We start from the raw sequence: 25783 nt of genomic DNA, 5'->3' as shown, positions 1-25783 counted from the left end.
TGAGACAGTTGACAGTAATGTCTCCCTACTTCCTCTTCCTGCTACAGGCCATGTGTTCAACATGCCACATGACAATGTGAAGGCGTGTGAGGAGACGTTTGGGAAGCTGAAGGACAACCACATGATGTCCCCTACCCTGATCCAGATCAACAGGACCAGCCCCTGGTCCCCCTGCAGCGCAGCCATCATCACTGACTTCCTGGACAGCGGACATGGTGAGTCAGCAGAACCTCTGACCTCTAACCCCTGACGCACACACATAGGCATGTACGCACAGCACATACTTGACCCTTTACTAAGGTGTGGTAGTGGTAAAGAGATATGTGGGTAACCCTTGAGTGCTGCCGGTAAAATAAGTGGGCAAACCCTTATGCAATAAGTGGGCAAACCCTTAACCCGTTTATCTTGCGTAATATGTGGGAAAACCCTACAAGGTTGGTAAACTGCCTGGACAGTGGAAATGGTGAGTCATCGTGACTCACCTTCTGACCCCTAACCCCTGACCCTTGTTGTGTAGAACAAGAGGAAGGAATGAGGGCGAGTGTTTGATAAAGAGGTGTGAGTGAGACTCAGCTGAACTCAGTCGCACTGTGGTGCTTCAGGCCCCCCTTATAACACACTCATTGGTTGACAACACACGGTACAAACATCTTGTGTTGTGTTGGCACCAGGACTGCTGATGGCTGATCACATTAAGAGAACACATGCCCATCCTAACGTGCTGCTGAGCACATAATCACAGAGCCTGTTTTGTTCCTGTTGTGTCCCTGCCACAAACAGAGTCACACAGTCTAGCCTGTTATCTGTTGCCACTGGGTCAGTAACTAAGGGGCTAGGAAGCCTGCGGTTGTCAAGGAGCAGGCTGACTTACTTCGCAAAGCAGACATTTGTCTCTTGGTTTTTCTCAATTCCGCCTGATAAGATCAAATAGATAAGATGGTAGTTATTGTCCCTGAAAGGGAAATGTGTTTTAGACATTTATATTGCTTAACATAATGATTATGAGTCTTCAAATAGTCCAAGAATATAATAACCTCTCAGCCATGAATATGACCTGATGGGGTAACAACAGCTATAGTTGTCTCCGTCATAAAGACAAATTATGTATCAGATGAACTCTAAATGGGACGTGTGCACAGACCAGACAGGCTACACTCATTGTAACGTTGGAGGCACTCACACAATGTTACATTACAGACAATGAGAGAGAGAGAGAGAAAACTCTGCAGACATCCTAATCCTACTCTCTTGAATATGGAGCGTGTGCCAAGCAGGGCAAACCACAAGGTCTGGACCCAGATCAGTGACAAACTGTTATTTCAAGTCCTGCTATCCTGACCATCTGTCCCAAATTATAGGGGCTGTTATACGAAGAACCACCACAGTGGTTTGGGCAGATAGGTGTAGTCCTCAATGCTTCCCACATAGGTTAAAATAGAATAGAAGGAAAAATGCTCTGTTCGTTCAATTCTGTTTTCATGCCCGTTACATGACATTTGTTCTCAGGACAGAGAAAAGTAGACAACGACAATGGCTGGTTGAAAGTAGCACCAGCACGCACGCAAGTTAGGAGTGCCTTGAGACATTAGGAGTGTGTGTCTCTTTGTTAACAGCAGCTGGTGCTTGTTCTCTAATGTTAAGGAAGTCTCAAGTTTTTGCCCGCCTGAGTTAGAATACTTTATGGTAAGCTGCAGACCATACTATTTACCAAGAGAGTTTTCTTCTATATTTTTAGTAGCAGTCTATTTACCACCACAAACCGATGCTGGCACTAAGACTGCACTCAACAACCTGTATAGGGCCATATTCAAACAAGAAAATGTACACCCAGAAGTGGCGCTTCTCGTGGCCGGTGATTTTAATGCAAGGAAACTGAAATCCGGTTACCAAATTTTTACCAGCATGTCACCTGTGCAACTAGAGGCCACAAAATTCTAGATCACCTTTACTCGACACACAGAAACGTGTACAAGGCTCTCCCTCGCCCTCCCTGATTCCTGCTTACAAGCAAAAAACTCAAACAGGAAGAATCAATACGGAAGTGGTCCGATGACGCGGATGATACACAGCAGTACAGTTTCGCTAGCACAGACTGGAATATATTCCGGTATTCATCCAATAACATTGAGGAGTTTACCACATCAGTCACCGGCTTCATTAATAGGTGCATCAATGACGTCGTCCCCACCGTACGTACATATCCCAACCAGAAACCATGGATTACAGGCATGCCATGGATTCGTGTGCGACCGCACTGAGCTAAAGGCTAGAGCTGCCGCTTTCAAGGAGTGGGACATTATCCAGACACTTATAAGAAATCCCTCTTCAACCTTTGACGAGCCATCAAACAGGAAAAGCATCAATACAGGACTAAGATCGAATCCTACTACACCGGCTCTGACGCACGTCGGATTTGGCAGGGCTTGAAAACTATCACGGATTACAAAGGGAAAACCAGCTGCGAACTGCCCCGTGACACGAGCCTACCAGATGAGCTAAATGCCTTCTATGCTCGCTTCAAGGCAAGCAACACTGAACCATGCATGAGAGCACCAGCTGTTTCAGACGACTGAGTAATTCCTTTAAACAGATTAACATTCACAAAGCCGGATTACCAGGATGCGTACTCAGAGCATGGGCTGACTAGCTGGCAAGTGTCTTCACTGACATTTTCAACCTCTCCCTGACCAAGTCTGTAATACCTACATATTTCATGCAGACCACCATATTCCCTGTGCCCAAGAACGCCAAGGTAACCTGTCTAATTGACTATCGCCCCGTAGCACTCACATCTGTAGCCATGAAATGCATGGCTCACATCAACACCATCATCCGAGACACCCTGGACCCACTTTGCACACAGTCCCAACAGATTCACAGATGATTCAATCTCTATTGCACTCCACACTGCCTTCTCCCACCTGGACAAGAGGAACACCTATGTGTGAATGTTGTTCATAGACTAAAACACCATGGTGCCCTCCAAGCTCATCACTAAGCTCAGGACCCTGGGACTGAACACCTCCCTCTGCAACTTGATCCTGGACTTCCTGACAGGGCGCCCGCAGGTGATGAGGGTAGGCAACAGCAAAACCGCCACGCTGACCCTCAACACATGGGCTCCTCAGGGGTGCGTGCTTAGTCACCTCCTGTACTCCCTGTTCACCCATGACTGCATGGCCATGCATGACTTCAACACCATCATTAAGTCTACTGATGATGACGACACAACGGTGGTAGCCCTGATCACCGAAGATGATGAGACAGCCTATAAGGAGGAGGTCAGTGACCTGGAAGTGTGGTGTCAGGAGAACCTGTCCTCTCCTTGCCTAGTTAAATAAAGGTTAAATAAAAATAAATAAAACGTCAGCAAGACAAAAGAGCTGATCGTGGACTACAGGAAACGGAGGGCCGATCACACCCCCATCCACATCGACGGGGCTGTAGTGGACCTTCAAGGACCTCTATACCAGGCGGTGAAGAAAGGTCCTAAAAGTTGCCAAAGACCCCAGCAGACACTGGGACACATGTTAGACAATAGAACCCAAATTCATACAATCAGTAGGTCTAGGCAATGTTGTAGTACTGGAGACCGTGACCGGTCTTGAGACCACATTTTTAGTGTCTCGGTCTTGCCTCGCCAGAGACATTTGTACTCAGTCAGCCGAGACCAGCGGAGTAAAAAACTCATAATGATCAGCTTCCATTTAATAAGCGCATACAACCGCTTCACCAGGCCAAACATATACACTCCTTTCGTGAAACATTAATACCTGCAGTCTTTATATCTATTATAGACATGTTTGCGCAGTGGCGAACCTATTGGACCTAGGCATTCATTGTGTGACAGGTTGGTGATGGTGAAGAGACAGCAACGGTAATACCAGCGCACTCATGTACGTAGGAGAGTGCACTTTTTGTAAAACAGATGATCCCCAGGTGAAGAAGAAAAAAAAATGTATGGATAGCGGGGGCTATTTAAGCCAGTGGTGTAGTGGGGGATATATAAGCAATAAGACACGAGGGGGTGCGGTATATTGCCAATATACCACGACTCAACAGCCTCTTAGCCGTGGTATTGTGGCCATATATCACAAACCCCCGAGGTGCCTTATTGCTTTTATAAACTGGTTACCAATGTAATTAGAGCAGTAAAAATACATGTTTTTGTCATACCCGTGGTATATGGCCTGATATACCAAGGCTGTCAGGGCTCGAACCATCCAGTTTTTAAATGCAGGTGTATGCCGTATACCCACTTTTCTTTCAGTGGGCATTGCATTTACTCACCTCTTAATCCCCAGTTATGTGTAACAAAGTAGTGTAGTGGAGGTATACAATATCAAGTATGTAGTACAATAGTGAAATCCTGCACAAAGTAGCCTACACAATTGCAAAACACGTGAAATATATTCACATGCACGCCGCTCACATAGCCTAGTTTCAGCAGAATATCATCTGCAGGCAGGCAGCAAGAGCGCGCAGCTTTTAACTGGTTTTGGTATGGAGCAGCTCACAGAATGTCATCCATAGCTGGTAGGTAGGAAAGACGTTTCAACTTATGATATCTACCAATAAATGCTAACTAAGGCAACAATGGGTATGCAAACCAGGTTTTGAAAAATGTTAGTCTGAAGTCTTGGTTAGTAGGCTATTTGTGATTTCAGTCATTATGTGCTGTTTGTATCAGGGGCATAGGCATGAGTGGGCCTGGTTGGACACAGGCCCAACCACTGGGGCCTTGCCAGGCCCAACCAATCAGATTGAGCAAAAAAACTAAAACATCACAGTTCCACTCACCAGATGATGATCATTTGAAACAACCCTTCCCTGCAGTCAATGACCAAAAGCGCCTTCTTTGGCCTCATAGGTGGAATGATATTAATATTTTTTCTAATTTTGTAAATAGTGAAGATTATAAACATAAAAATAAACGAATATCAAGTGTTTCTATGTCAAACACGTTTGTTATATTTCAGTGTTCTGTGATGTAAATAAAGTGTAATATTGGGATGCGAACAACAATTTGAATACATTTTAGTTCTATATCTGACATGGTGCAGGTGTCTTTTTTTTAAAGTCCATAACCATGTGTGAGGTGTATACTTTTTTTAAATGTATTTTTTTTAAAGACTACTAAGAATCACTCTGAGTGACCCTGATTTAGCCCACTGCAGTTAAAGGTTAACTTCTTGTTAAAAGTTATTCTTGAAAAGGGAGAAGCTAACAAATTAGCAACAACATCCTCTTCGATAACACCTGTTGCAGCCGCTGCAAACTAGCCAACAACAAAAGATAGCTAGCTAGACCCTGGGAAAACTACTGCTCACTTTTGCACAGTGATCTGTTGGCCTTTGATAAGGCAGAAGTTTCCATACGTATTTTTGGTAAAAACGGTCCCACCCATTACAATTCAAAATGTGATTGGTTTATTCCGATGTCACTCCCAAATTTTGCCCTAATACGGTTGAATGGCATGTGCCTTCTATCCAGCTTCTCATGGCCTAGCTAATGGCTGAATTAGCTAGGTAGATTTATCTTGCCAGAGATTAAATCTGAACTGAAGAGATTAAATCAGAATATGATTGAAAATAATAATATAATTGTAATTATTGTTGTTTTTAATTATATTATAAATCCTTAGCCCTCTGAAGGCGTAGAAGGTCCTCATTGTTCCCCGCTGTGTTTGGGTTAGTAATAATTGCCCTCAGCATGCATTTGTTTACCATTCTGAATGTCTCTATAGAATCCATATGTTCTTCTGAAATATGCAGAAATACTGGACAAAGAATTACAATCATGGTCTTGAATGGGACACGCTTTTTTCTGTTCTCGATATTGAATTGGTCTCGAACCGGCTTGTCCCTCTCCCGGTCTCGATGTCAACTCGGTCTCGACCTCCCTCCGGTGTTGGTCTTGACTCGGACTCGATTTGCTCCGGTCTTGGTCTTGAATTTGTCTCGCTTTAGGTGGTCTCGATCACAACACTGGGCCTAGGCTACATAAAAAACATACAAAAATCAATGAGTCTGATGCAACAGATCAGAAAATGTTGATGCACTATTAGTCTGTGTCTTCACATTATAAGCGCAACAATGTGCACAAGACAGTAGGCTACGCGTGAATGTTCGTTTCATAAGGCAATTAGCATGAAAATACCATTGTCAAAGTGACAGATGTGAAAATATCCTTTAGAAATTTTGAAAGTTGCTCTTGCTCAGTTGTGCACCGAGGCCTCACACTCCTCTTTCTATTCTGGTTAGAGCCAGTTTGCGCTGTTCTGTGAAGGAAGTAGTACACAGCGTTGTACGAGATCTTCAGTTTCTTGGCAATTTCTCGAATGAAATAGCCTTCATTTCTCAGAACAAGAATAGACTGACAAGTTTCTGGCCATATTGAGCCTGTAATCGAACCCACACATGCTGATGCTCCAGATACTCATCTAGTCTAAAGAAGGCCCATTTTATTGCTTCTTTAATCAGAACAACAGTTTTCAGCTGTGCTAACATAATTGCAGAAAGGTTTTCTAATGATTAATTAGCCTTTTAAAATGATAAACTTGGATTAGCTAACAAAACGTGCCATTGGGAGACAGGAGTGATTTTTGCAGATTTGAGCACTAAATGCATCAGGGAATTGCATGCACATAGGCCTATAGGCTTATGCATCCACTGTATGATATTAATATTTAAAAATAAAATATAAAAGGAAGAGATGCTTAGGCCTAGCCCCAGAGAGAGAGACACAGATATGCCAGTGGCATGCTACGACACCGACATGCATTTATTTATCCTTGTCAGATAGGCTACTGCGTCTGCTATATAGATATAGACATAGGAGGCTAATTCGTAAATGTTTTAGTCTAATCTTTTTTTAACTAAGATAAGCATTGTATGTTAGATTATAGGAGAATCTTTGGTAGGCCTAAAATGTTCTTCCTCAAGTTCTACTGTCATAGACAGTTGGAGTGCCAATGCACACTGCCTTCATATCATAGGCCTGCAGTAGCATTTAATAGGTTAATATTCACACCACACCAAACCGTCAAAAAAAGTTTCTAAACTTAAGGTAATGTAATATCATAAGTCATGTTATTGCTAAAGGGAAAATACAAGCAGGATATTATATCACAGCAAACACAACATTGCATTTGGAACATCATTTGGCAAAAGAAAATGGCTGAAGAGAATGAAACAAAACAAAACAACAAAACTTGCAAACTGGTTTAAACCTTCACCAAAATTTTGAACAGGCTGTATTGCAGGAATTATCAAGAAAGGCTAGTGCCTTTGTTTAACACTTTTTTGGTTACTACATGATTCCATATTACATGATTGCATAATTTTGATGTCTTCACTATTATTCTACAATGTAGAAAATAGTAAAAATAAAGAAAAAGCCTTGAATGAGTAGGTGTGTCCAAGCTTTTGAATGGTACTGTATATTTTTATATTATTTAAAAATCTTTCTCTCTGCATTGTTGGGAAGGTCCTGTAAGTAGTAAGCCTTTCACTGTTAGTATGCCCCTTTTGTTTACGAAGCATGTGACAAATAAAATTAGATTTGAGTGTATTGAGAAGTTAGGAGTGTCTCACTGAGTGCTAAGTCACAGACTGTCCAACGCTTCCAATTCAGTCTGGCCTTTTGATGTTGTGTAACACAGGCCTATCAAACCCTAATTATTATTAGACTTTTCCTAGAAACAGCTAGGCCCTCTGCTCTGTGCTTCTTCTTCTTATCTTAACTCCACTCTGCAGGGCTTTTGTCACTCAGGTGTGCACATTTTGCGGAATATTCAGAGGTGGAAAGTTTCCGTGGGAATTAACAGGAATATATGGGAATTAATGGAAATATATGCACATTCATATTAATACCATTTAAATGTAGATGTTTTTTGCATTGGATATATTTACCATATCACATGGAGACAGAAACATAAACCTTTTACCTTATCATAAGTAGACATAATTGCAAATTATAAATCCTTCCAATAGAAATTTTAAAAAACTATTTAGTTACGAATTTAACTTTAATTAAATTAGTTGACTCTTCACGTTCAAGAAAGGGAAAATTGAATGATCCCCAATGATCCATCGCATTTCCCAAAAATGTTAGTCTAGAAACAAAAACTTTGGTTGTCTTCCTCTCAGGCTTCCATGTCTTCTCCCTGGACCTCCTCAATGTCCACCTCTTGAACATCAGACTCTGAGGCCTCATCTTCACTGTCACTTTCCAACTGTGTTGAGGATGGCTCATTGTCAGGCTCAAAAAGCCCAAAATTTGCCTGGATGGCCACCCATTTTTCAACCCTTGTATTGGTCAGCCTGTTGCGTGCTTTGGTGTGTGTGTTCCCAAACAAGAACCAGTTGCGCTCTGAGGCGACTGATGTTGGTGGGATTTGGAGGATGATGGAGGCAACAGGGGAAAGAGCCTCAGATCCACAAAGTCCCTTCCACCAGGTGGCTGATGAGATATGTTGGAACAATTGCCATATTGCATCTCCATCCCAAAGCCCTTGCTTGGAAGTGTACTTCGCCAAACTGCCAAGAACCTTGCCCTTATCCAGGCCAAGGTGGCGAGACACGGTAGTGATGACACCATAGGCCTTGTTGATCTCTGCACCAGACAGGATGCTTTAGCCAGCATACTTGGGGTCCAACATGTACACTGTGGCGTGTATGGGATTCAGGCAGAAGTCTTCACGCTTTTTGATGTATTTCAGAACAGCAGTGTCCTCTGCTTGGAGCAACAGTGAAGTGGGCAGGGCAGTATGGATTTCTTATCTTACATCTGCAAGCAGAGTCTGAACATCAGACAAGGTGGCATTGTCTTTCTCAATCCGTGCAATGGCTACTGCTATAGGTTTCAGGAGTTTCAGGCTGCTTACCACTCTCTCCCAAAATACATCATCCAGGAGGATCCTCTTGATGGGGTTGTCCATATCGACAGACTGTGATATGGCCATTTATTGGAGAGACTCCTTCCCCTCCAGGAGACTGTCAAACATGATGACAACACCACCCCAATGGGTGTTGCTGGGAAGCTTCAATGTGGTGCTCTTATTCTTCTCACTTTGCTTGGTGAGGTAGATTGCTGCTATAATTTGATGACCCTTCACATACCTAATTTTTTCCTTGGTTCTCTTGTAGAGTGTATCCATTGTTTTCAGTTCCATGATGTCCTTGAGGAGCAGATTCAATGCATTAGCAGCACAGCCAATGGGTATGATGTGAGGGTAGAACTCCTCCTCTTTAGACCAAGCAGCCTTCATGTTCGCAGCATTGTCTGTCACCAGCGCAAATACCGTCTGTGGTCCAAGGTCATTGATGACTACCTTCAGCTCATCTGCTATGTAGAGACCGGCGTGTTTGTTGTACCTTGTGTCTGTGCTCTTGTAGAATACTGGTTGAGGGGTGGAGATGATGTAGTTAATTATTCCTTGCCCACGAACATTCAACCACCCATCAGAGATGATTGCAATACAGTTTGCTTTTTCTATGATTTGCTTGACCTTCACTTGAACTCTGTTGAAGTCAGCAAATGAGTGGATAAAGCATGTCTGGTTGGAGGGGTGTATGCTGGGCGAAGAACATTCAGAAATCTCTTCCAATACACATTGCCTGTGAGTATCAGAGGTGAACCAGTTGCATACACAGCTCAAGCAAGACATTCATCAGCATTTCTCTGACTACACTCCTCCATTGAGTCAAAAAAACTTCTGATTCCAGGAGGACCATGAGCTGTTGCTATCGATAAGGTGTCTGATTCATCATTTTCACCTCGAATAGAAGTAGAGGGACTTTTGTCAGAGGTTGCTTGTTGTGAGCGCTGAGGGAACTTTATGCACTTCACCAGATGATTCTGCATCTTTGTTGCATTCTTCACATATGATTTGGCACAGTATTTGCAAATGTACACAGCTTTTCCTTCTACATTAGCTGCAGTGAAATGTCTCCACACATCAGATAGTGTCTGTGGATTTTCCTGTAAAGATTAGAAAAAAATGAGTAAAAAAAACAACAAATACAATTCCATGTATAGATAAATAGTTCAGCAGTTAGATTAAACAACTGATTTGTAAGATAAATGTTTTAAAATGAAATGTATGGAAACAGGTGAATTAACACACTCCTCAGTTAGCAGGCTCAAGCAAGCTAAAACCCACATGGTAGCAAAAATTAACTAGCAGAAATTGTTAACAAGTTAGAAATGATTTAAACACACTTTGCTGTAAGCTACTATTTCACCGGAAAGATTCCGACCCTTTGCAACCCTAGCCGTAGGTCAATTAATTAGCATGTATCTGTTTGTTTGTGTGTGTGTGTCTCTGTATATGTCTGTGCGTGCACATGTGTGCGTGCATGTCTGTGTGCTTGTGTGTGTGTGTGATCGTTACTCTACTCAGCAGGGCAGAGGCAGACATTAGGCAGACACTAGGCAGACGCCTATGGAACAGCACACTAATGGGTTAAACTAGACTTGGCCGAGTCAAGAGATTGTGTGTGTATGTTTTAGGAGGTAGACGTACCACCTCCTGTGTGTGTGTGTGTGTGTGTGTGTGTGTGTGTGTGTGTGTGTGTGTGTGTGTGTGTGTGTGTGTGTGTGTGTGTGTGTTTTTGGTTGGGGTTGGTCTTTAACAGCTAAGTGTAATGAACCATCAGCAGTTTCTGAAGCGCCGTCTTCAAAGGGGTCGACGTCACAGGGTCACAACTGGGTGACTGGCTGAGAGGCTGTGCACTTGTTTAATCTGCACACACGTGCACACACGCAGAGATACACACGTACCCACTCACACAAACGTTTGAAAATCCTAATCCTCACATGCAAAGTGTTTCACTGCAGAAAAATAAAAAAAGAGAAAGGATGCAAGAAGACAGAGCAGTTAAACACTTGAATTGAAGGCACTTGAAATACAGTAAGCTCAGCCTTACTAAGAGTTGGAGTAAAAAACCTGTTGGTGTAGCTGGGTAACCCATGGCCTGTATTTCTCTCTCTCTCTCTGTTCACTAGGTGAGTGTCTGCTGGATCAGCCCCTGAAGCCTCTGGCCCTGCCTGAAGTCCTCCCTGGATCCTCCTACAGCCTGGACCGGCAGTGTGAGCTGGCCTTCGGAGATGGCTCCAAGCCTTGTCCCTTCATGCAGCCGCCCTGTGGTCGCCTCTGGTGTACAGGGATGTCCCGGGGCCAGCTGGTGTGTCAGACACGTCACTTCCCCTGGGCTGATGGCACCGCCTGTGGGGATGGAAAGTTGTGTATGAGGGGCGTCTGCATGGATAAGATGGATATACACAAGACTAAGGTAAGGCTGTGAGATATGCTCATGCACGCACATGCAGGCAGGCACGCACGCACACACACACTCGTCCAACACTCGTCAACACACTTCATACACTTCAAGCTTTCAAGCAATTCTCACATCAGTGTGAGATATGTCATGTCAGTAGAGATGTGAATCCCCTACCACTGTGGTATGAATGACGCAAGCTCCATGTTGTCAAACATACTTATTTAGGCCTTTTACTCATGCTGGAGCATTGGCCACTGACATAGGCCATGTTGTCATATCCTCTTATAAGAACCATGTAATAACACTTTAATAACTGTTATAGACGTATAATAACCTGTTATAACCTCACCCCAGGTGGACGGGCGGTGGGGGAGGTGGGGTTCGTTTGGCTCCTGCTCCCGTACGTGTGGCGGGGGTGTCCAACTGGCCAAGAGGGAGTGTAACAACCCAGTGCCCTCCAACGGGGGCAAATACTGCCAAGGGGTCCGGGTCAAGTACCGCTCCTGTAGCCTGAACCCCTGCTCTGACACAGGTAAGAGTCGGCCCAAGACCTGTATTTAATTACTTAATCCTCTCCATTCCCTTTGGGACATATTGTAAGGTCAATGAGCTCACTCCACTTCTTCCGGACCATGGCGACATGTTGTACCGCGCTCCAAGAGAGGTTGATCCCTGCCAGGTCATCTCTCAAAACCTACCACTACTTTACTCTATTACTTGATTACATTTCATTTTACTGGGACAGCACACATTAATCAACATGACTGTATGGTTGTTCCTCACCTCTGACCTCTCTCTCCCTGGTCTTAGGGAAAAGCTACCGCGAGGAGCAGTGTGAGGCGTTTAACGGCTTCAGCCTCAACACCAACCGTCTTACCCCCTCTGTGGTCTGGGTCCCCAAGTACTCCGGGGTCTCCCCCAAGGACAAGTGCAAGCTCATTTGCAGGGCCAACGGGACAGGATACTTCTACGTCCTTGCACCCAAGGTTAGTTAGCAGCCACCTTCCTATTCTATTTTGTTTTATTATATTCTATATCCTCAAACCTAAGGTAAGCAACGGGCACATTTGAAACCTTGAAGACATGGTACATGTGTGCTAGACGCAGCATTGTTAACCGCTGCACGTTAGAGGTCTTCTCGGGATCCCGAAATTGAGATCCGAATGGAATTGGATCCATTAAATTCCCATCCGACACCGACAGGGCCAGGTCATTTTTGCTTGAGCACGCATGAAAGTACCTGGTCTGTGTGTAAATGTAAGCAGTAGTTCCTCACTGTGTTTGAAAAATCTTTCCGACACTCTCCTTCTCGATAGGCGTAATGCGCCTTGGTGTGAAATAGCGACATATTGCTGATCTCATATCTCCAGTGGAAACATCATAAAATATGCTACCTGAACACTTCCCCCTTGGGAGGGCCCAGTTGAAACAATGTAGCATGTCCGCTACGGCGAGAGATCAAGCCAGTCAGAGAAAGAGGCAGACCGGCAGAGGAGAGGGATTCATGCTTTTGACTGAACCAACTGCCATGTGTAGCAAATGTGATTTATGGGGAATATTTATTTTCATCAGGATATTTTCTTCTTCAAATACAGTTTTGGATCTGGTCGGTATTTCACATATTGTCAGACAGATCCGAAATCTGTGGCGACCGAGCGTGATCCAACCAGGGATCCAAGGGTCAACTACAGAATATCTGACCTGTTCGAATATCGTGTCGGATCTCGGGTAATCGGGCTAGGGTATATCCGTGAAGACCTCTACTAAACATGTCCAGACCACCTGAGACGTGTTTTTGTCCAGAATTACTGAAGCATAATGTTTTGACTGGTATTTCAGATGTTACAGTACAGTATCAGTAGTAAAGACATGAAAAGAACAATGGCAGGCAGTCAAGCATTATGAGATGATGTGACGTATTCCTGGAGCCACAGACAGCACCTCGCTGCACAACCCCCAACACACACACGTACATGCAGATGAACTGACCTAAGAGAGCAACGTCTAAGAAGAAAGGAATGAGGAGGGAATGTAGAGAGAGAAGGAGGGCATGGAGACATGGCTTATCTTGTTCAGATAGAGTGGTGTGGAGTGAGACAGAGCAGGAGCCCCAGTCACGGCATGGAGTTGCGGGTTCCACAGTCCACAAACTCCACTTCACATTGCCGTCACACTATCAGGCTTTCAGAGCAGGGGCAGATATGCAGAGAGACATGAAGGGGTAAGAGCTCTTACTGGTCAATACTGGAACAGAGTTTCTGAGAACAAGTATGTTTATTTAACCCTCCTGTTGTGTTTGTTTCATGTTAATTAATTCTGTGTTCCTGGTCCAAAATGACCGCCCCATTATGGCTGATTATAAATCCATAATAATACATATGTTATCACCTAATGTTGTGTTAGATCTTTTTATCAACTTAACCTGTTAGGCGGGCTGTCCCGATATCGGTACACTTATGACAACATCCAGCTCTATTGCAGGGCGCGAAATTCAAAATCTATTTTTTAAAAATATTTAACTTTCACACATTAACAAGTCCAATACAGCATTTGAAAGATAAACATCTTGTCAATCCAGCCAACATGTCCGATTTTTTAAATGTTTTACAGAGAAAACACCACATATATTTATGTTAGCTCACCACCAAATAAAAAAGTGGACAGACATGTAGCAGCAGCACAAGTATGATTCAAGTAGCATGCACAAGCCAACCTAACTAACCTAGAACCAACCTAAACAACCTAGAAAGAACTACCTCAGATGACAGTCCTATAACATGTTACACAATAAATCTATGTTTTGTTCATAAAATGTGCATATTTTAGCTATAAATCAGTTTTACATTACTGCTCCCATCATAGCTACATCATAGCTACAGTCTGAAATCGCACGGGAGTAGCCAGAGAAAATACAGACACCAACGTCAACTACTAATTACACCTCATAAAACATTTCAGAAAAACATATGGTGGATAGCTAATGAAAGACAAAGATCGTGTGAATAGAGCCAATATTTCCGATTTTTGAAGTGTTTTACAGCGAAAACACAATATATCGTTATATTAGCTTACAACATTAGCTAGCATACGGCAGCATTGATTCTAGTCAAACGCTAGCATAGCACAGTTCGACAGATATATGAAAAAGCATCCCAAATTGGGTCCTTATCTTTGTTGATATTCCATCAGAATGTTGTAAAGGGGTCCATTGTCCAGTACAGTCTTTAGTTGGGTTCCAGAACGAACTATTTCCCTCTTGGGTTAGCAAGCACAATGGCCGTGCGGCGCTAATCTCTCTTTCTTCAAAAAATTCTTCCAAAGCATCACGTCTAAAGTCCAGAATAAATTGCAATAATATAATTAAAGTATATTGAAAAAACATACTTTAGGATGATTTTGTGACATGTATCAAATAATATCGTAGCCAGAGGTCATATTCACCTTTAACGAGCGTATTCCAGGAGCCGAGTCCAGGTTCTACCTCGCGCCCAGAAAAAAAATTAAAGTGCGCAGGTCTCACTACAAGATGTTGTGTTCAGCCCCTGGAAGAGATATTCAACTGCTTTTTTCTCTCACTTCCGCATTACACCCAGATGAAGGCGTATGACGTGTTTCTACGGTCCTAAGTGACATGACCTTTTATAGACAAGGTCTTAAAGAGAGACATCGCATTTGGAAATCTCAATTCTGGATAGGAAATGGGCTGTAAAAATAGTTCTGTTCAACTTAGAGAAATAATTCAAACGTTTTTAGAAACTATAGACTGTTTTCTATCCAATAGTAGTAAATATATGCATATTGTAAGATCAAAAATTTCTTAAGAGGCCGTTTGAAAATGTGCGCATATTTTCCAGTTTTTTCAATATTCACCCTGCAGCCAGAAGAGGTTTTAAGTTCTTGTGAACATTACAGGTTTTGAACTTCTATTTTCTGTTTATGGCCTGTAGGCCTCATTGACCTGAGCTCATACAACTTGTTTTTGAGTAAAACAAGCATAATGTATGGATTATTTTGACTATAACAAATACTCAGATGAAACATATTGTGCTATTTATCACAGATCACTTTGTGTCAAAGTTTAACAAGGACTCTCTCCTCCTCACCAGTGTCATGATCAAAGATATGATCAAGAGCCTCACATACAGTATATCATTTGGTCATTGTGCTGCCACAGAATGAATTGTGAGCAATGCCTCAAAAAAGATTTATATACCAGAGCTACGAGAAAAGTTCTATATATTATTGAAACAATGTTGCGAATGTTTGTGAGAATGCCAACAGGTGTGGTTCCCGTGGGGGAAAGATTATATTAGGGAAAAGTTCCCATTGGGGTTGCCATGGAAGCCAAGAAGGGGAGTGAGGCGTGTGTGTGTGTGTGTGTGTGTGTGTGTGTGTGTGTGTGTGTGTGTGTGTGTGTGTGTGTGTGTGTGTGTGTGTGCTCAAACACACATGCATGTGGGGGTCTGGGAGAGGAAGTGTGTCCATCTGATGAATGGGCATGTGGCTGAACTCAATTTTATACACTAATTGTAGTCTCACCCATTCATTTATAATGATCGGTCATTTTTGACCAGGAACACCACAGGTGTACAAAAGTTAAATAAAACACCCAAAGTTTTATGAAAATCATCAAAATGTATTTTGTGTGTTCAGATGCCCTGTGTGGACAAAGTCATGGAACCTTATGACAACAAGATTAAATTAACTATATTTTTCAGAGAGAAAACGTGTAAATCGGTCCAATTCGATCGGAACACATCAGGAGGGTTAAAAAATTGGGACTTCAATTAGGTCCCAGTTTTGACCGGGTCATGGGAAAAAGACAGTTGAGTTCAGTTGAGGCAGTACTCACAGACACCATGTTGAGTTATCAGCTACATATTTCACCATGGCCCCAACTCTGCCGACACAGACTGCTGAGCATACTGACCTGGTCGACTGCTTCCACTCCAGACAGGCTGATCATGTGTTAGTAGGGTCATGTTCAGGGTGTGAGAACCAACTATAAGGCTGTATGTAAACTACATATTTTGCTCAGTCTAAACGTGTCTAAAACGATCACAGTAGGACAGAACAGAGGGGTATCCCACAAAACAAGCTACATCTACTTAGGGTTTGCTAAAGCTAACCAGCTTTATTTAGCGTCACTTTCCAGCTCGGGCTTCATCCATACTATGACAGTGGATATTGCTCGTCCGCCTGCCGCTAACTCTAGCAGGTGTTTAACTGCACTTGCATGTTGCACCTGGCTAGTCGAACAACAAACTCTTCATTGAGACAACGCTGAAATATCAATCCATGTGCAAATCAGTGCCACATTTTCATTTGTGCCGAAATCAAAATGATTTTTTGATGGTGTGAAATAGGCTTTTTATTTTTTTATTACTTATTGTTAATGCCGTCTTTTGTGTGCTTTGGTATGCTTATTTATCAACGCACAAACATATGTTTTCCCCCACTCCTATCGATATTTTTTATTTCTTTATTAAGTCATACAAAAGGGTTACGTTGCGGTGACGTTTTAAATTAATTGTGTTCTTACGAAATGTGTAATGTGATATTTTAACATTACTGTTTTTTTTTTAACACACAAAAAAACATTTGAATAATGCAGTATTTAATCAGTCGTCTTCCTCAAATGAAGGAGATGATGACGCAATCTTTGCAACAGGGACGGAATCTGATTGCGTTGATCCTCAACTCGCGGCTCAGTCATTTCACTCAGGGTACGTTTGAGTTTTCCGGGAGTTAGCCTGCCCGGTGCAGGTTAGTTCTGAAGAATTCGTTGGCATAGAAATTTATCCGGCTAAAAGGTTTTCCACTTTCGTATGACCAGTTATCCCGAGTTGACCAAAGTTACCTCGCTAACTCCTCAAACCTGCTTCGATCAAATACCACTCAGGTGTGATATTTTACATGTACAGTTTGTGTATGTCATGTACACTAATCTCAGAACTGAATTTTATTTATTTTTTATTTTATTTTACCTTTCTTTAACTAGGCAAGTCAGTTAAGAACAAATTCTTATTAAACATGACAGCCTAGGAACAGTGGGTTAACTGGGGTAGAACGACAGATTTTTACCTTGTCAGCTCAGGGATTTGATCTTGCAACCTTTCGGTTACTAGTCCAACACTCTAACCACTAGGCTACCTGCCGCTATTGATGTTGCATAACATTTGTTGAGTAATAAAGTATATCTCTCTCTGTATCCCAGGTGGTGGATGGGACCCCATGTTCTCCAGACTCCTCAGCCGTCTGTGTCCAGGGGAAGTGTATCAAGGCCGGTTGTGATGGCAAGCTGGGCTCCAACAAGAAGTTTGACAAGTGTGGCATCTGTGGAGGTGACAACAAAAGCTGCAAGAAGGTGTCGGGACTCTTCACCAAACCCATGTGAGTTCTAGGGCCATTTATGCAATTTCTCATAGGTGCTTAGAGAACCATCTTGTAATGCATGGAAGTCGTCATTGTTTACAAGTGACACAAATTCCTATAACAGGAATGGATTGGATGGATTCCATGTAAAAGGAATGGTTTTGTTAACATTCCTGTAACTGTTTAATAACAGTGGTTTTACAGATTTATGAATGTATTCTATTTTCCCCCAAAGACACGGTTACAACTTTGTGGTTATGCTTCCGGTGGGGGCATCCAACATAGACGTACGGCAGCGCGGCTACAAGGGCCTGGTGAGTGACGACAACTACCTGGCGGTGAAGAACAGCCAGGGCCAGTACCTGCTTAACGGGAACTACGTGGTTTCTGCCGTGGAGAGGGACATCATCGTGAAGGGTAGCCTGCTGAGGTACAGCGGTACGGCCGGCCTGGCAGAGACCTTGCTGGCTGTGAAGCCGCTCCGCGAGGCCCTCACTGTGGAGGTCCTGTCTGTCGGTCAAATGACCCCTCCCCGCATCCGCTACTCCTTCTACCTGGCCCGCGAGAGCAAGGACAAGAAGAAGGAGGAACGGGCGAGGTCACATAATAGTGTTCTAGCGGAGGACGTGGGCGGGGGGCAGAAGGGAGGAGAAGGAGGGGATCTCCTGAAGAAGTCCTCATACAGTATTGAGGGACCCATTCCAGGTAAGTGGTCCGCGGGAATGTGGGACAAGTGTTCGGTGACGTGTGGGAGAGGGGTGCAAGGGAGGCTGGTGCAGTGCCTGGGGCAGGACGGCGAGCCAGGGCTGAACTGTGACTCCATCGTGAGGCCCTCGGCCACCAGAGTGTGTGCGGACCCTTGTCCTGTGTGGGAGATTGGGGAGTGGTCGCCCTGCTCCAGGAGTTGCGGGAAAGGCTTCAAGAGGCGGCCGCTGCGCTGTACCACACAGACGGGGCTGCAGCTGCCCCGGGACCACTGCATTGCGGGGAAACGCAAGCCACAGGAACTGGACTTCTGTCACCTAAAGCCCTGTTAACACACCATGAACCCTCCTTTTGTTCCCTCCTAGTCTACAGTCTACAGTGTTTTTCAGAAATGCATTTGACAAAGAAAAGACAAAACGAACAAGAATAAACAATCCCAATAATGATCCTGAACTTTGTTTCTGGTGTATCTGGCATCTGCCTGCGAAATGGGACAAATGTGAAGGAGATGAAGGACCCAATGTTGTTGGAAAGACAGAGAGGCTGAGAGGGAAATGTGCTGTAAGCTTGAGGTCATTGGTTAGTTGGTTACCGGTAACACTTTTGAAGAGCCAATATTACAGAAAGAGTTGGTGCAGTTTTTTTTTGTTTTTTTTCAATCCCAACGTATTCTAGATTGTATTCTAGAATGTCCATATGCCAGCAATCCATCCAGTTGACCTGATGAATCTGGAACCAAGGCACCATCTTGTCCCTCTCTGGTGTTGCAAAGTTCAGGTTCTGTGGGACATAGCAGAACTCTAATTCGCTGGCGAGCCAACTGTCCACACAGCTTTCTCACCTACTTTTCCTGAAAAGCCAGACTTTGTAGGAAAATATAAAGAAAACATACAGTATGGAAAAACCATCTGCTAACTGGACCAAGATCCTAATGCCCTTGTACTGCATGAGACGAGTTTATACTGCAAAAATACTTATTGTATCCTTTACGTCCAGAGGTAGAATAAGAATCAAGAGAAATGGTTGTACTATACAGAGTATTGTACTGAGTATTATTGCACCGGATATTACCAGTAGATACAGTATCATGGTAATTATTCCACACCTGGTTCTAGAATTAACATGTTCTTATTAGGAATTAATTTGGTAAGCATAGAATGTGATGATAGGATATCTGTTCCGTGATCCATGAAAATAATTGTTTTCCTATTGTGTTCTGCTCCTCCACGACATGAAAATACGCCTACACATTTTTTTTTAGCAATGACAAAAAGGGGTAGTGCAATGGGGATATCATATCTGTTTCCCTTGTGCTCCTCTTGCAAACAACACAGAAGAGCAGAAATAAACCTGTACTTTGGATGCAGCATAAGACATTAACTCTCTACAGAACTTTGACAGACAGCAGAACTTCTGTAACGGAAACTGTTGCAAAAATCGTCCTATTGGCTGCTTTAGAAAAAGCCCCATACGGTAGTGTAGTCAGTCCCAAGAAGCGAACTGGGACAGGAAAAAGGAAACTCGCTACCGACGCCTCTGTAGTAGTCTGCACTCTGTCACCACCGCACTAGTATGTTAGCGAGAGAGAGAGCTTTCAGCGATGTCATCATCCTCTAAGTTAGGCTGCGCCCAGCCCCACACTAAGTTAGGCTGCGCCCCAGCCCCTGACTTCACCGGCTGTTACCACGTAGTTCAGCTACGTTTAGCAGAGACCGATGTTGACTCAGCCTGTTGCCTGTTTGATTCTCCCTCCCTCTACACGGATTCAAGTGGATTTAACAAGTGAAATCAATAAGGGATCATAGCTTTCACCTATATTCACCTGGCCAGTCTTTGTCATGAAAAGAGGTGTGCAGGTGTTCATGAAATGCTAACTTGCAGATACCTTCTCCCGTTCATTCTCCCTTTCCCCACCGTCCCCTCCACACATGCACATGGACAGACAGTGTGTTCCAATATCTGCACTAGCAGACCACAATGAATTAAGCAGCGGGTGTCGGGCATGCATTCTTCTAAGTAGTGTGCTCGTATCGATGCAGTGTTTGAACTAGTACTAGGACATAGCAAGTGTGTAAGCATCTTTATCATTGGGTTTGATTGTGTGTTCATTGTTGCCCCTATCATTCCAATTGTTGAGCCAGTGGCGCAGCTTCTGAAATCCTGTCAACATGTTTGGCTCAGTTGTCCTAGCCAAGTTGTTATAATTGAAGTGGTATAGAAGAATGTCCTGATCTTTCTGAGACTGTTACAGAATGTGTGTTCTGTTTGAGCTCTCTGTTCCATCCTGTCCACAGCCGGAGCCCTAAAGGCGAGAGGCGAGCTGTTCTTTGTACACAGTTAATGAAACCCCCTGTAATCCATTATATGCTTTTTGTTTTGGTTCTTCAGAGTGACCACATTGTCCATCTAAAAGATGGTTCCTGTATTACTTGGAATATTTGATTTGTCATTTATCTTTTGCACTTTGTACAGCAAAAGAGTGCAATGTCATGTCCTGCATGGGCTGTCTTGTATACTATGTATACATCCATTTGGCTTTGCGCAAAATAAGTATTGTAAATACTTTTTGATGTTTTTCGGGGGGGTTTTGTCTACGCTGGCATTTAAAAAAAATTGTATTTGACATCAAGATATTTATTCCAAATAAAAACATTTACACATCTGTTCACTCCCCCTCTTCCCCTCTCCAAAATATCTTTGGTTCTCACAGTCGTCCTCAGGCTTGTTGCCAACGATAAATGAAAAAGCTTCCCACTGGGCACAAACTGGTTGACTCAATGTCATTTGTCAACGTTTTGTGACATGGAATCTATGTGAAAAATACATTTGAATTTGAAAAAGTAATCAATGTAAACTGTTGTTTTGGGGGTAAAATTTAAAACACATGGTCTTCATGGTAAACATACACAAATCCATCTCAACCAAAAATATAAGTTAAAGAATGGGACTAAATCAAATCAAACTTTATTTGAAGTGCATTTTAAGTTTGATTTAGTCGTATTATTTAACTTAGATGTTTGGTTGAGATGGAGACATGAAGTCAACATATAAATTATTAATTTGTAGACAAACTGGAATTACAGCCAGACTAAGTCAGTAGCACAGATGGAACTATCCAAGCAGAAGATACATCTCTTTCAAACTAATGTAACATTCAACCTTAAAATGATGAACACATCCATAGCCACATTGAGGCTACTGTCTAACTATGCATTTCTTCTTATGAATCGTATAAAGCGTGCATGTTCAAGATAGCATGCATAGGTCGTTGCAGGTCTGTGGAGATGTTCACAATTGCTGTAATAATCCGTGCAGAATCTCAAACGGCATTGATCACTTGCACCATGTACTTTTAATGTAACCTCAACTCCAATCCAGGTCATTTGGTTCTGACCAAGCACAGTGATAGCACATGAATCTGTTGTATAAATAAACTAAACATCTGACATTGTATTCCCATTTGAACTCTGCTGTCAAATATGATCCACTTTGAAATGACGTGGCGTGCCCAGTGGGATATGTATACAATATACAAAGGGTTTTTTCTCTCTCTCTCTCTCTCTTGTAGTTGTGTCTGTTAGTTATATGTTTATAGCATATCATTTTCCAGGCATTGTTTAAGAAATGTGGGGCACGTCAAAAATATGGATCATCATCCAAAAAAAGAGGGCAAACAGAGAGGACGAGCAGAGAGGGAGAGGAAGAGAAAGGGAGTGTGGAAGGAACCAAATTGCAAGCAGGAAAGTTTTACATCTGGAGCCTCCCAAAGCAAAGCCATGTATGGCAGTTTGACTTCATTATTACTCTGTTATATATAGGCAGGCTCTCGGCTCTCACAGAGAGAAAGAGAGAGAAAGAGAAACAGAGAAAGGGGTCAGAGGCTAGCTAGTACAGCCAGTCAGCCAGGAGGGAGGTATTGTTCCAGGCTGCAGAGAGGACTATTACATCAAGCTAAAGGTATTGTTATGTCAGTGGGAAGAACGTTTGATTAAACTGACCTACATAAAAGCAGATCGAAATATTATTATTTTTTTTTTTTTTAAAGCTAAGAAAATAGAAAAACCTGACGGAATTGTTTTGTTCTTGGCTTCTTAGCTTCAGTCCAGGGTGATGGAGTTTGGTTGAAGGCTGCTCTGGAACAGCCAAATAACTCTCGACTGTATCTAGAGAAATAGAGAAATTCTGAGCAGTGCGGCATGCACTTCACAGAAGAAAAGAAAAAAAAACTTTGAGCAGTTTGAAGAAGTGCTTGTTCCAGGGAGACATATCTTGGGAGATACAGATGCTTTAGTAACAACATCTTCTCAATAAATCTGGAGCATTCTTGTCGGGGCCAAACTCCATCAGAGCTCTTTATCAAGGGTACTTTTGGAATGGGCTTAGGCAATGGGTGGCTACTTTTTTGGATACTACATCATTCCACATGTGTTATTTCATAGTTCTGATGTAGAAAAATAGTAAAAATATAGAAAAACCCTTGAATGAGTAGGTGTGTCCAAACTTTTGACTGGTCTGGGTAGCCATTTGATTAGATGTTCAGGAGTCTTATGGCTTGGGCGTAAAAGCTGTTAACCTGTTTGGCGTGCAAGCCCGACGTCGGTACACTTATGACAACAGCCAGCTCAAAGTGCAGGGCGCGAAATTCAAAAGATATTTTTTTTAAATATTTAACTTTCACACATTAACAAGTCCAAGACACCAGATGAAAGGTACACATCTTGTGAATCAAGCCAACATGTCCGATTTTTAAAATGTTTTACAGGGAAGACACAATATGTAAATCTATTAGCTAACCACGTTAGCAAAAGACACCACTATTTTTACTCCATCAGTTTTTTACTCCATCAGTAGCTATCACAAATTCGACCAAATAAAGATATAAATAGCCACTAACCAAGAAACAACCTCATCAGATGACAGTCTGATAACATATTTATTGTATAGCATATGTTTTGTTAGAAAAATGTGCATATTTCAGGTATAAATCATAGTTTACATTGCAGCTACAGTCAGAAATTGCACCGAAAGCAGACAGAAAAATTACAGACACCAACGCCAAATAACTAAATACTCATCATAAAACATTTCTGAAAAATACATAGTGTACAGCAATTGAAAGACAGGCATCTTGTGATTCCAGACAATATTTCCGATTTATCAAGTGTTTTACAGCGAAAACACAATATAGCGTTATATTAGCTTAGCACAATAGCAAACATAACAACAGCATTGATTCAAGGCAAAAATAGCGATAACGTATAAACCACCAAAATATATTAATTGTTTCACTAACCTTCTCAGAATTCTTCAGATGACAGTCCTGTAACATCATATTACACAATGCATATAGAGTTTGTTCGAAAATGTGCATATTTAGCGGCACAAATCGTGCTTATACAATGAGAATAGTGTCCATAACGTCAAGCAATCTGTCCGGCGCCATCTTGGAAAGGCGCCTATTCTTATCGAAAACTATTCATAAACTTGACTAAAAAAATACAGGTTGGACAGCAATTGAAAGACAAATTAGTTCTTAATGCAATCGCTGAATTACATTTTTAAAATTAACCTTACTGCGCAATACAGGCTGCGATAACGCAAGGCTACACTGCAGGAAATGGCGTCTTATGCATTTGACATTTTTCAACAGAACAATGAATTATCAGCATAAATAGTTCTTACTTTTCGATGAACTCCCATCAGAATCTTGGGAAAGGTGTCCTTTGTCCAAAATAATCGTTGCTAGGTTGGAGAACTTCGTCTTCAACGTTGCAATTAGCAGTAAACAATAGCCATGTGGGCCAGAGATACCCAACTTCCTACAACGTCACGAAAATAAATACCCGAAAATCGCAATATACTGACATAAACTGATATAATTCGGTTTAAAATAACAACATTACGATGTCTTCAACACCTATATCGAATAAAAACAGAGCCGGATATATCTAGGAGCTAAAACGGGAGCTTCTAAAATGACATGCCAAGACCCTCCCTGCGTCAGAGCGAAGACTGGAAAGATGGGACACTTCGGTTCCAAGCAATTTATAACCTTTGGGAACTACGTAGAAACTCCATTTCAACTCTCCCTATTCGCTGACACCCAGTGGAAGGCGTATGCAGTGCATCTCAACCAATAGAGGACAGGCAAATTAATACACAGGTCTCAGAACAGCCAGCAAAATTCTGCATTCTGACATACACATAGGAAAATTGCTCTAAGTCGAGTTCTGTTTCACTCAGAGAAATAATTCAAACGGTTTTAGAAACTAGAGAGTGTTTTCTATCCAATAGTAATAATAATATGCATATTGTACGAGCAAGAATTGAGTACGAGGCCTTTTTGAAATGGGCACCTTTTATCTGGCTACTCAATACTGCCCCTTGAGCCCAAACAGGTTAAGAAGCCTTTTGGACCTAGATTTGGTCCTCCGGTACCACTTGCCGTGCGGTAGCAGGAAAAACAGTCTATGACTAGGGTGGCTGGAGTCTTTGGCAATTTTTAGGGCCTTCCTCTAACACCGCCTGGGATATAGGTCCTGGATGGCAGGATACTTGGCCCAAGTCATGTACTGGGCCGTACGCACTACCCTCTGTAGTTCCTTGCGGTCAGACGCCGAGCAGCTGCCATACCAGGCGGTGATGCAACCAATCAGGATGCGCTCGATGATCTGTGGACCCATGCCAAATCTTTTTAGTCTCCTGAGGGGGAATAGGCATTGTCGTGCCCTCTTCACGACTGTTTTGGTGTTTGGACCATGATAGTTTGCTGGTGATGTGGATACCACGGAACTTGAAGTTCTCAACCTGCTCCACTACAACCCTGTAGTCCACGATCATCTCCTTTGTCTTGATCACGGGGAGGGAGAGGTTGTTATCCTGGCACCACACTGCCAGGTCTCTGGCCTCCCCCCTATAGGCTGTCGGTGATCAGGCCCACTGTTGTGTCGTCGGCAAACTTAATGATGGTGTTGGAGTCATGCTTGGCCATGCAGTCATGGGTGAACAGGGAGTACAGGTGTGGACTGGGCACGCACCCCTCTGAGGGGCCCCTGTGTTGAAGATCAGCGTGGCAGATGTGTTGTTAACTAGCCTTATCACCTAAGGGCGGCCCATCAGGAAGTCCAGGATCCAGTTGCAGAGTGAAGTGTTTAGTCCCAGGGTCCTTACATTAGTGATGAGCTTTGAGGGCACTATGGTGTTGAACGCTGAGCTATAGCCAATAAATAGCATTCTCACATAGGTGTTCCTTTTTTCTAGTTGGGAACGGGCAGCGTGGAGTGCAATAGAGATCGCGTCATCTGTGGATCTGTTGGGGCGGTATGCAAACTAGGGGTTTCTGGGATAATGGTGTTGTGAGCCAGGACCAGCCTTTGAAAGCACTTCATGGCTACAGACGTGAGTGCTACGGGTCGGTG

General features: G+C 42.9%; 1 protein-coding gene across 1 annotated transcript in view; it reads left to right on the top strand.

The window, feature by feature from the left end:
• The window catches only part of adamts15a (ADAM metallopeptidase with thrombospondin type 1 motif, 15a), a 30146-nt gene extending 9135 nt beyond the window's left edge, over window positions 1-21011 (top strand). Inside the window, exons 3-8 of the mRNA XM_039005979.1 lie at window positions 48-215; window positions 11011-11297; window positions 11640-11817; window positions 12096-12271; window positions 17503-17678; window positions 17896-21011. Of these exons, the coding sequence (XP_038861907.1) occupies window positions 48-215; window positions 11011-11297; window positions 11640-11817; window positions 12096-12271; window positions 17503-17678; window positions 17896-18697 (1787 nt within the window). The 3' untranslated portion in view covers window positions 18698-21011. The remainder of the gene's footprint in view (window positions 1-47; window positions 216-11010; window positions 11298-11639; window positions 11818-12095; window positions 12272-17502; window positions 17679-17895) is intronic.
• The last annotated feature ends 4772 nt before the right edge of the window (window positions 21012-25783 follow it).

The sequence above is a fragment of the Salvelinus namaycush genome, chromosome 12 (assembly GCF_016432855.1).
Source record: "Salvelinus namaycush isolate Seneca chromosome 12, SaNama_1.0, whole genome shotgun sequence".
Classification (NCBI taxonomy): Eukaryota; Metazoa; Chordata; class Actinopteri; order Salmoniformes; family Salmonidae; genus Salvelinus; species Salvelinus namaycush.
The sequence above is the reverse complement of the archived record's forward strand: the minus strand, read 5'-3'. Positions and strand labels throughout refer to the sequence as shown.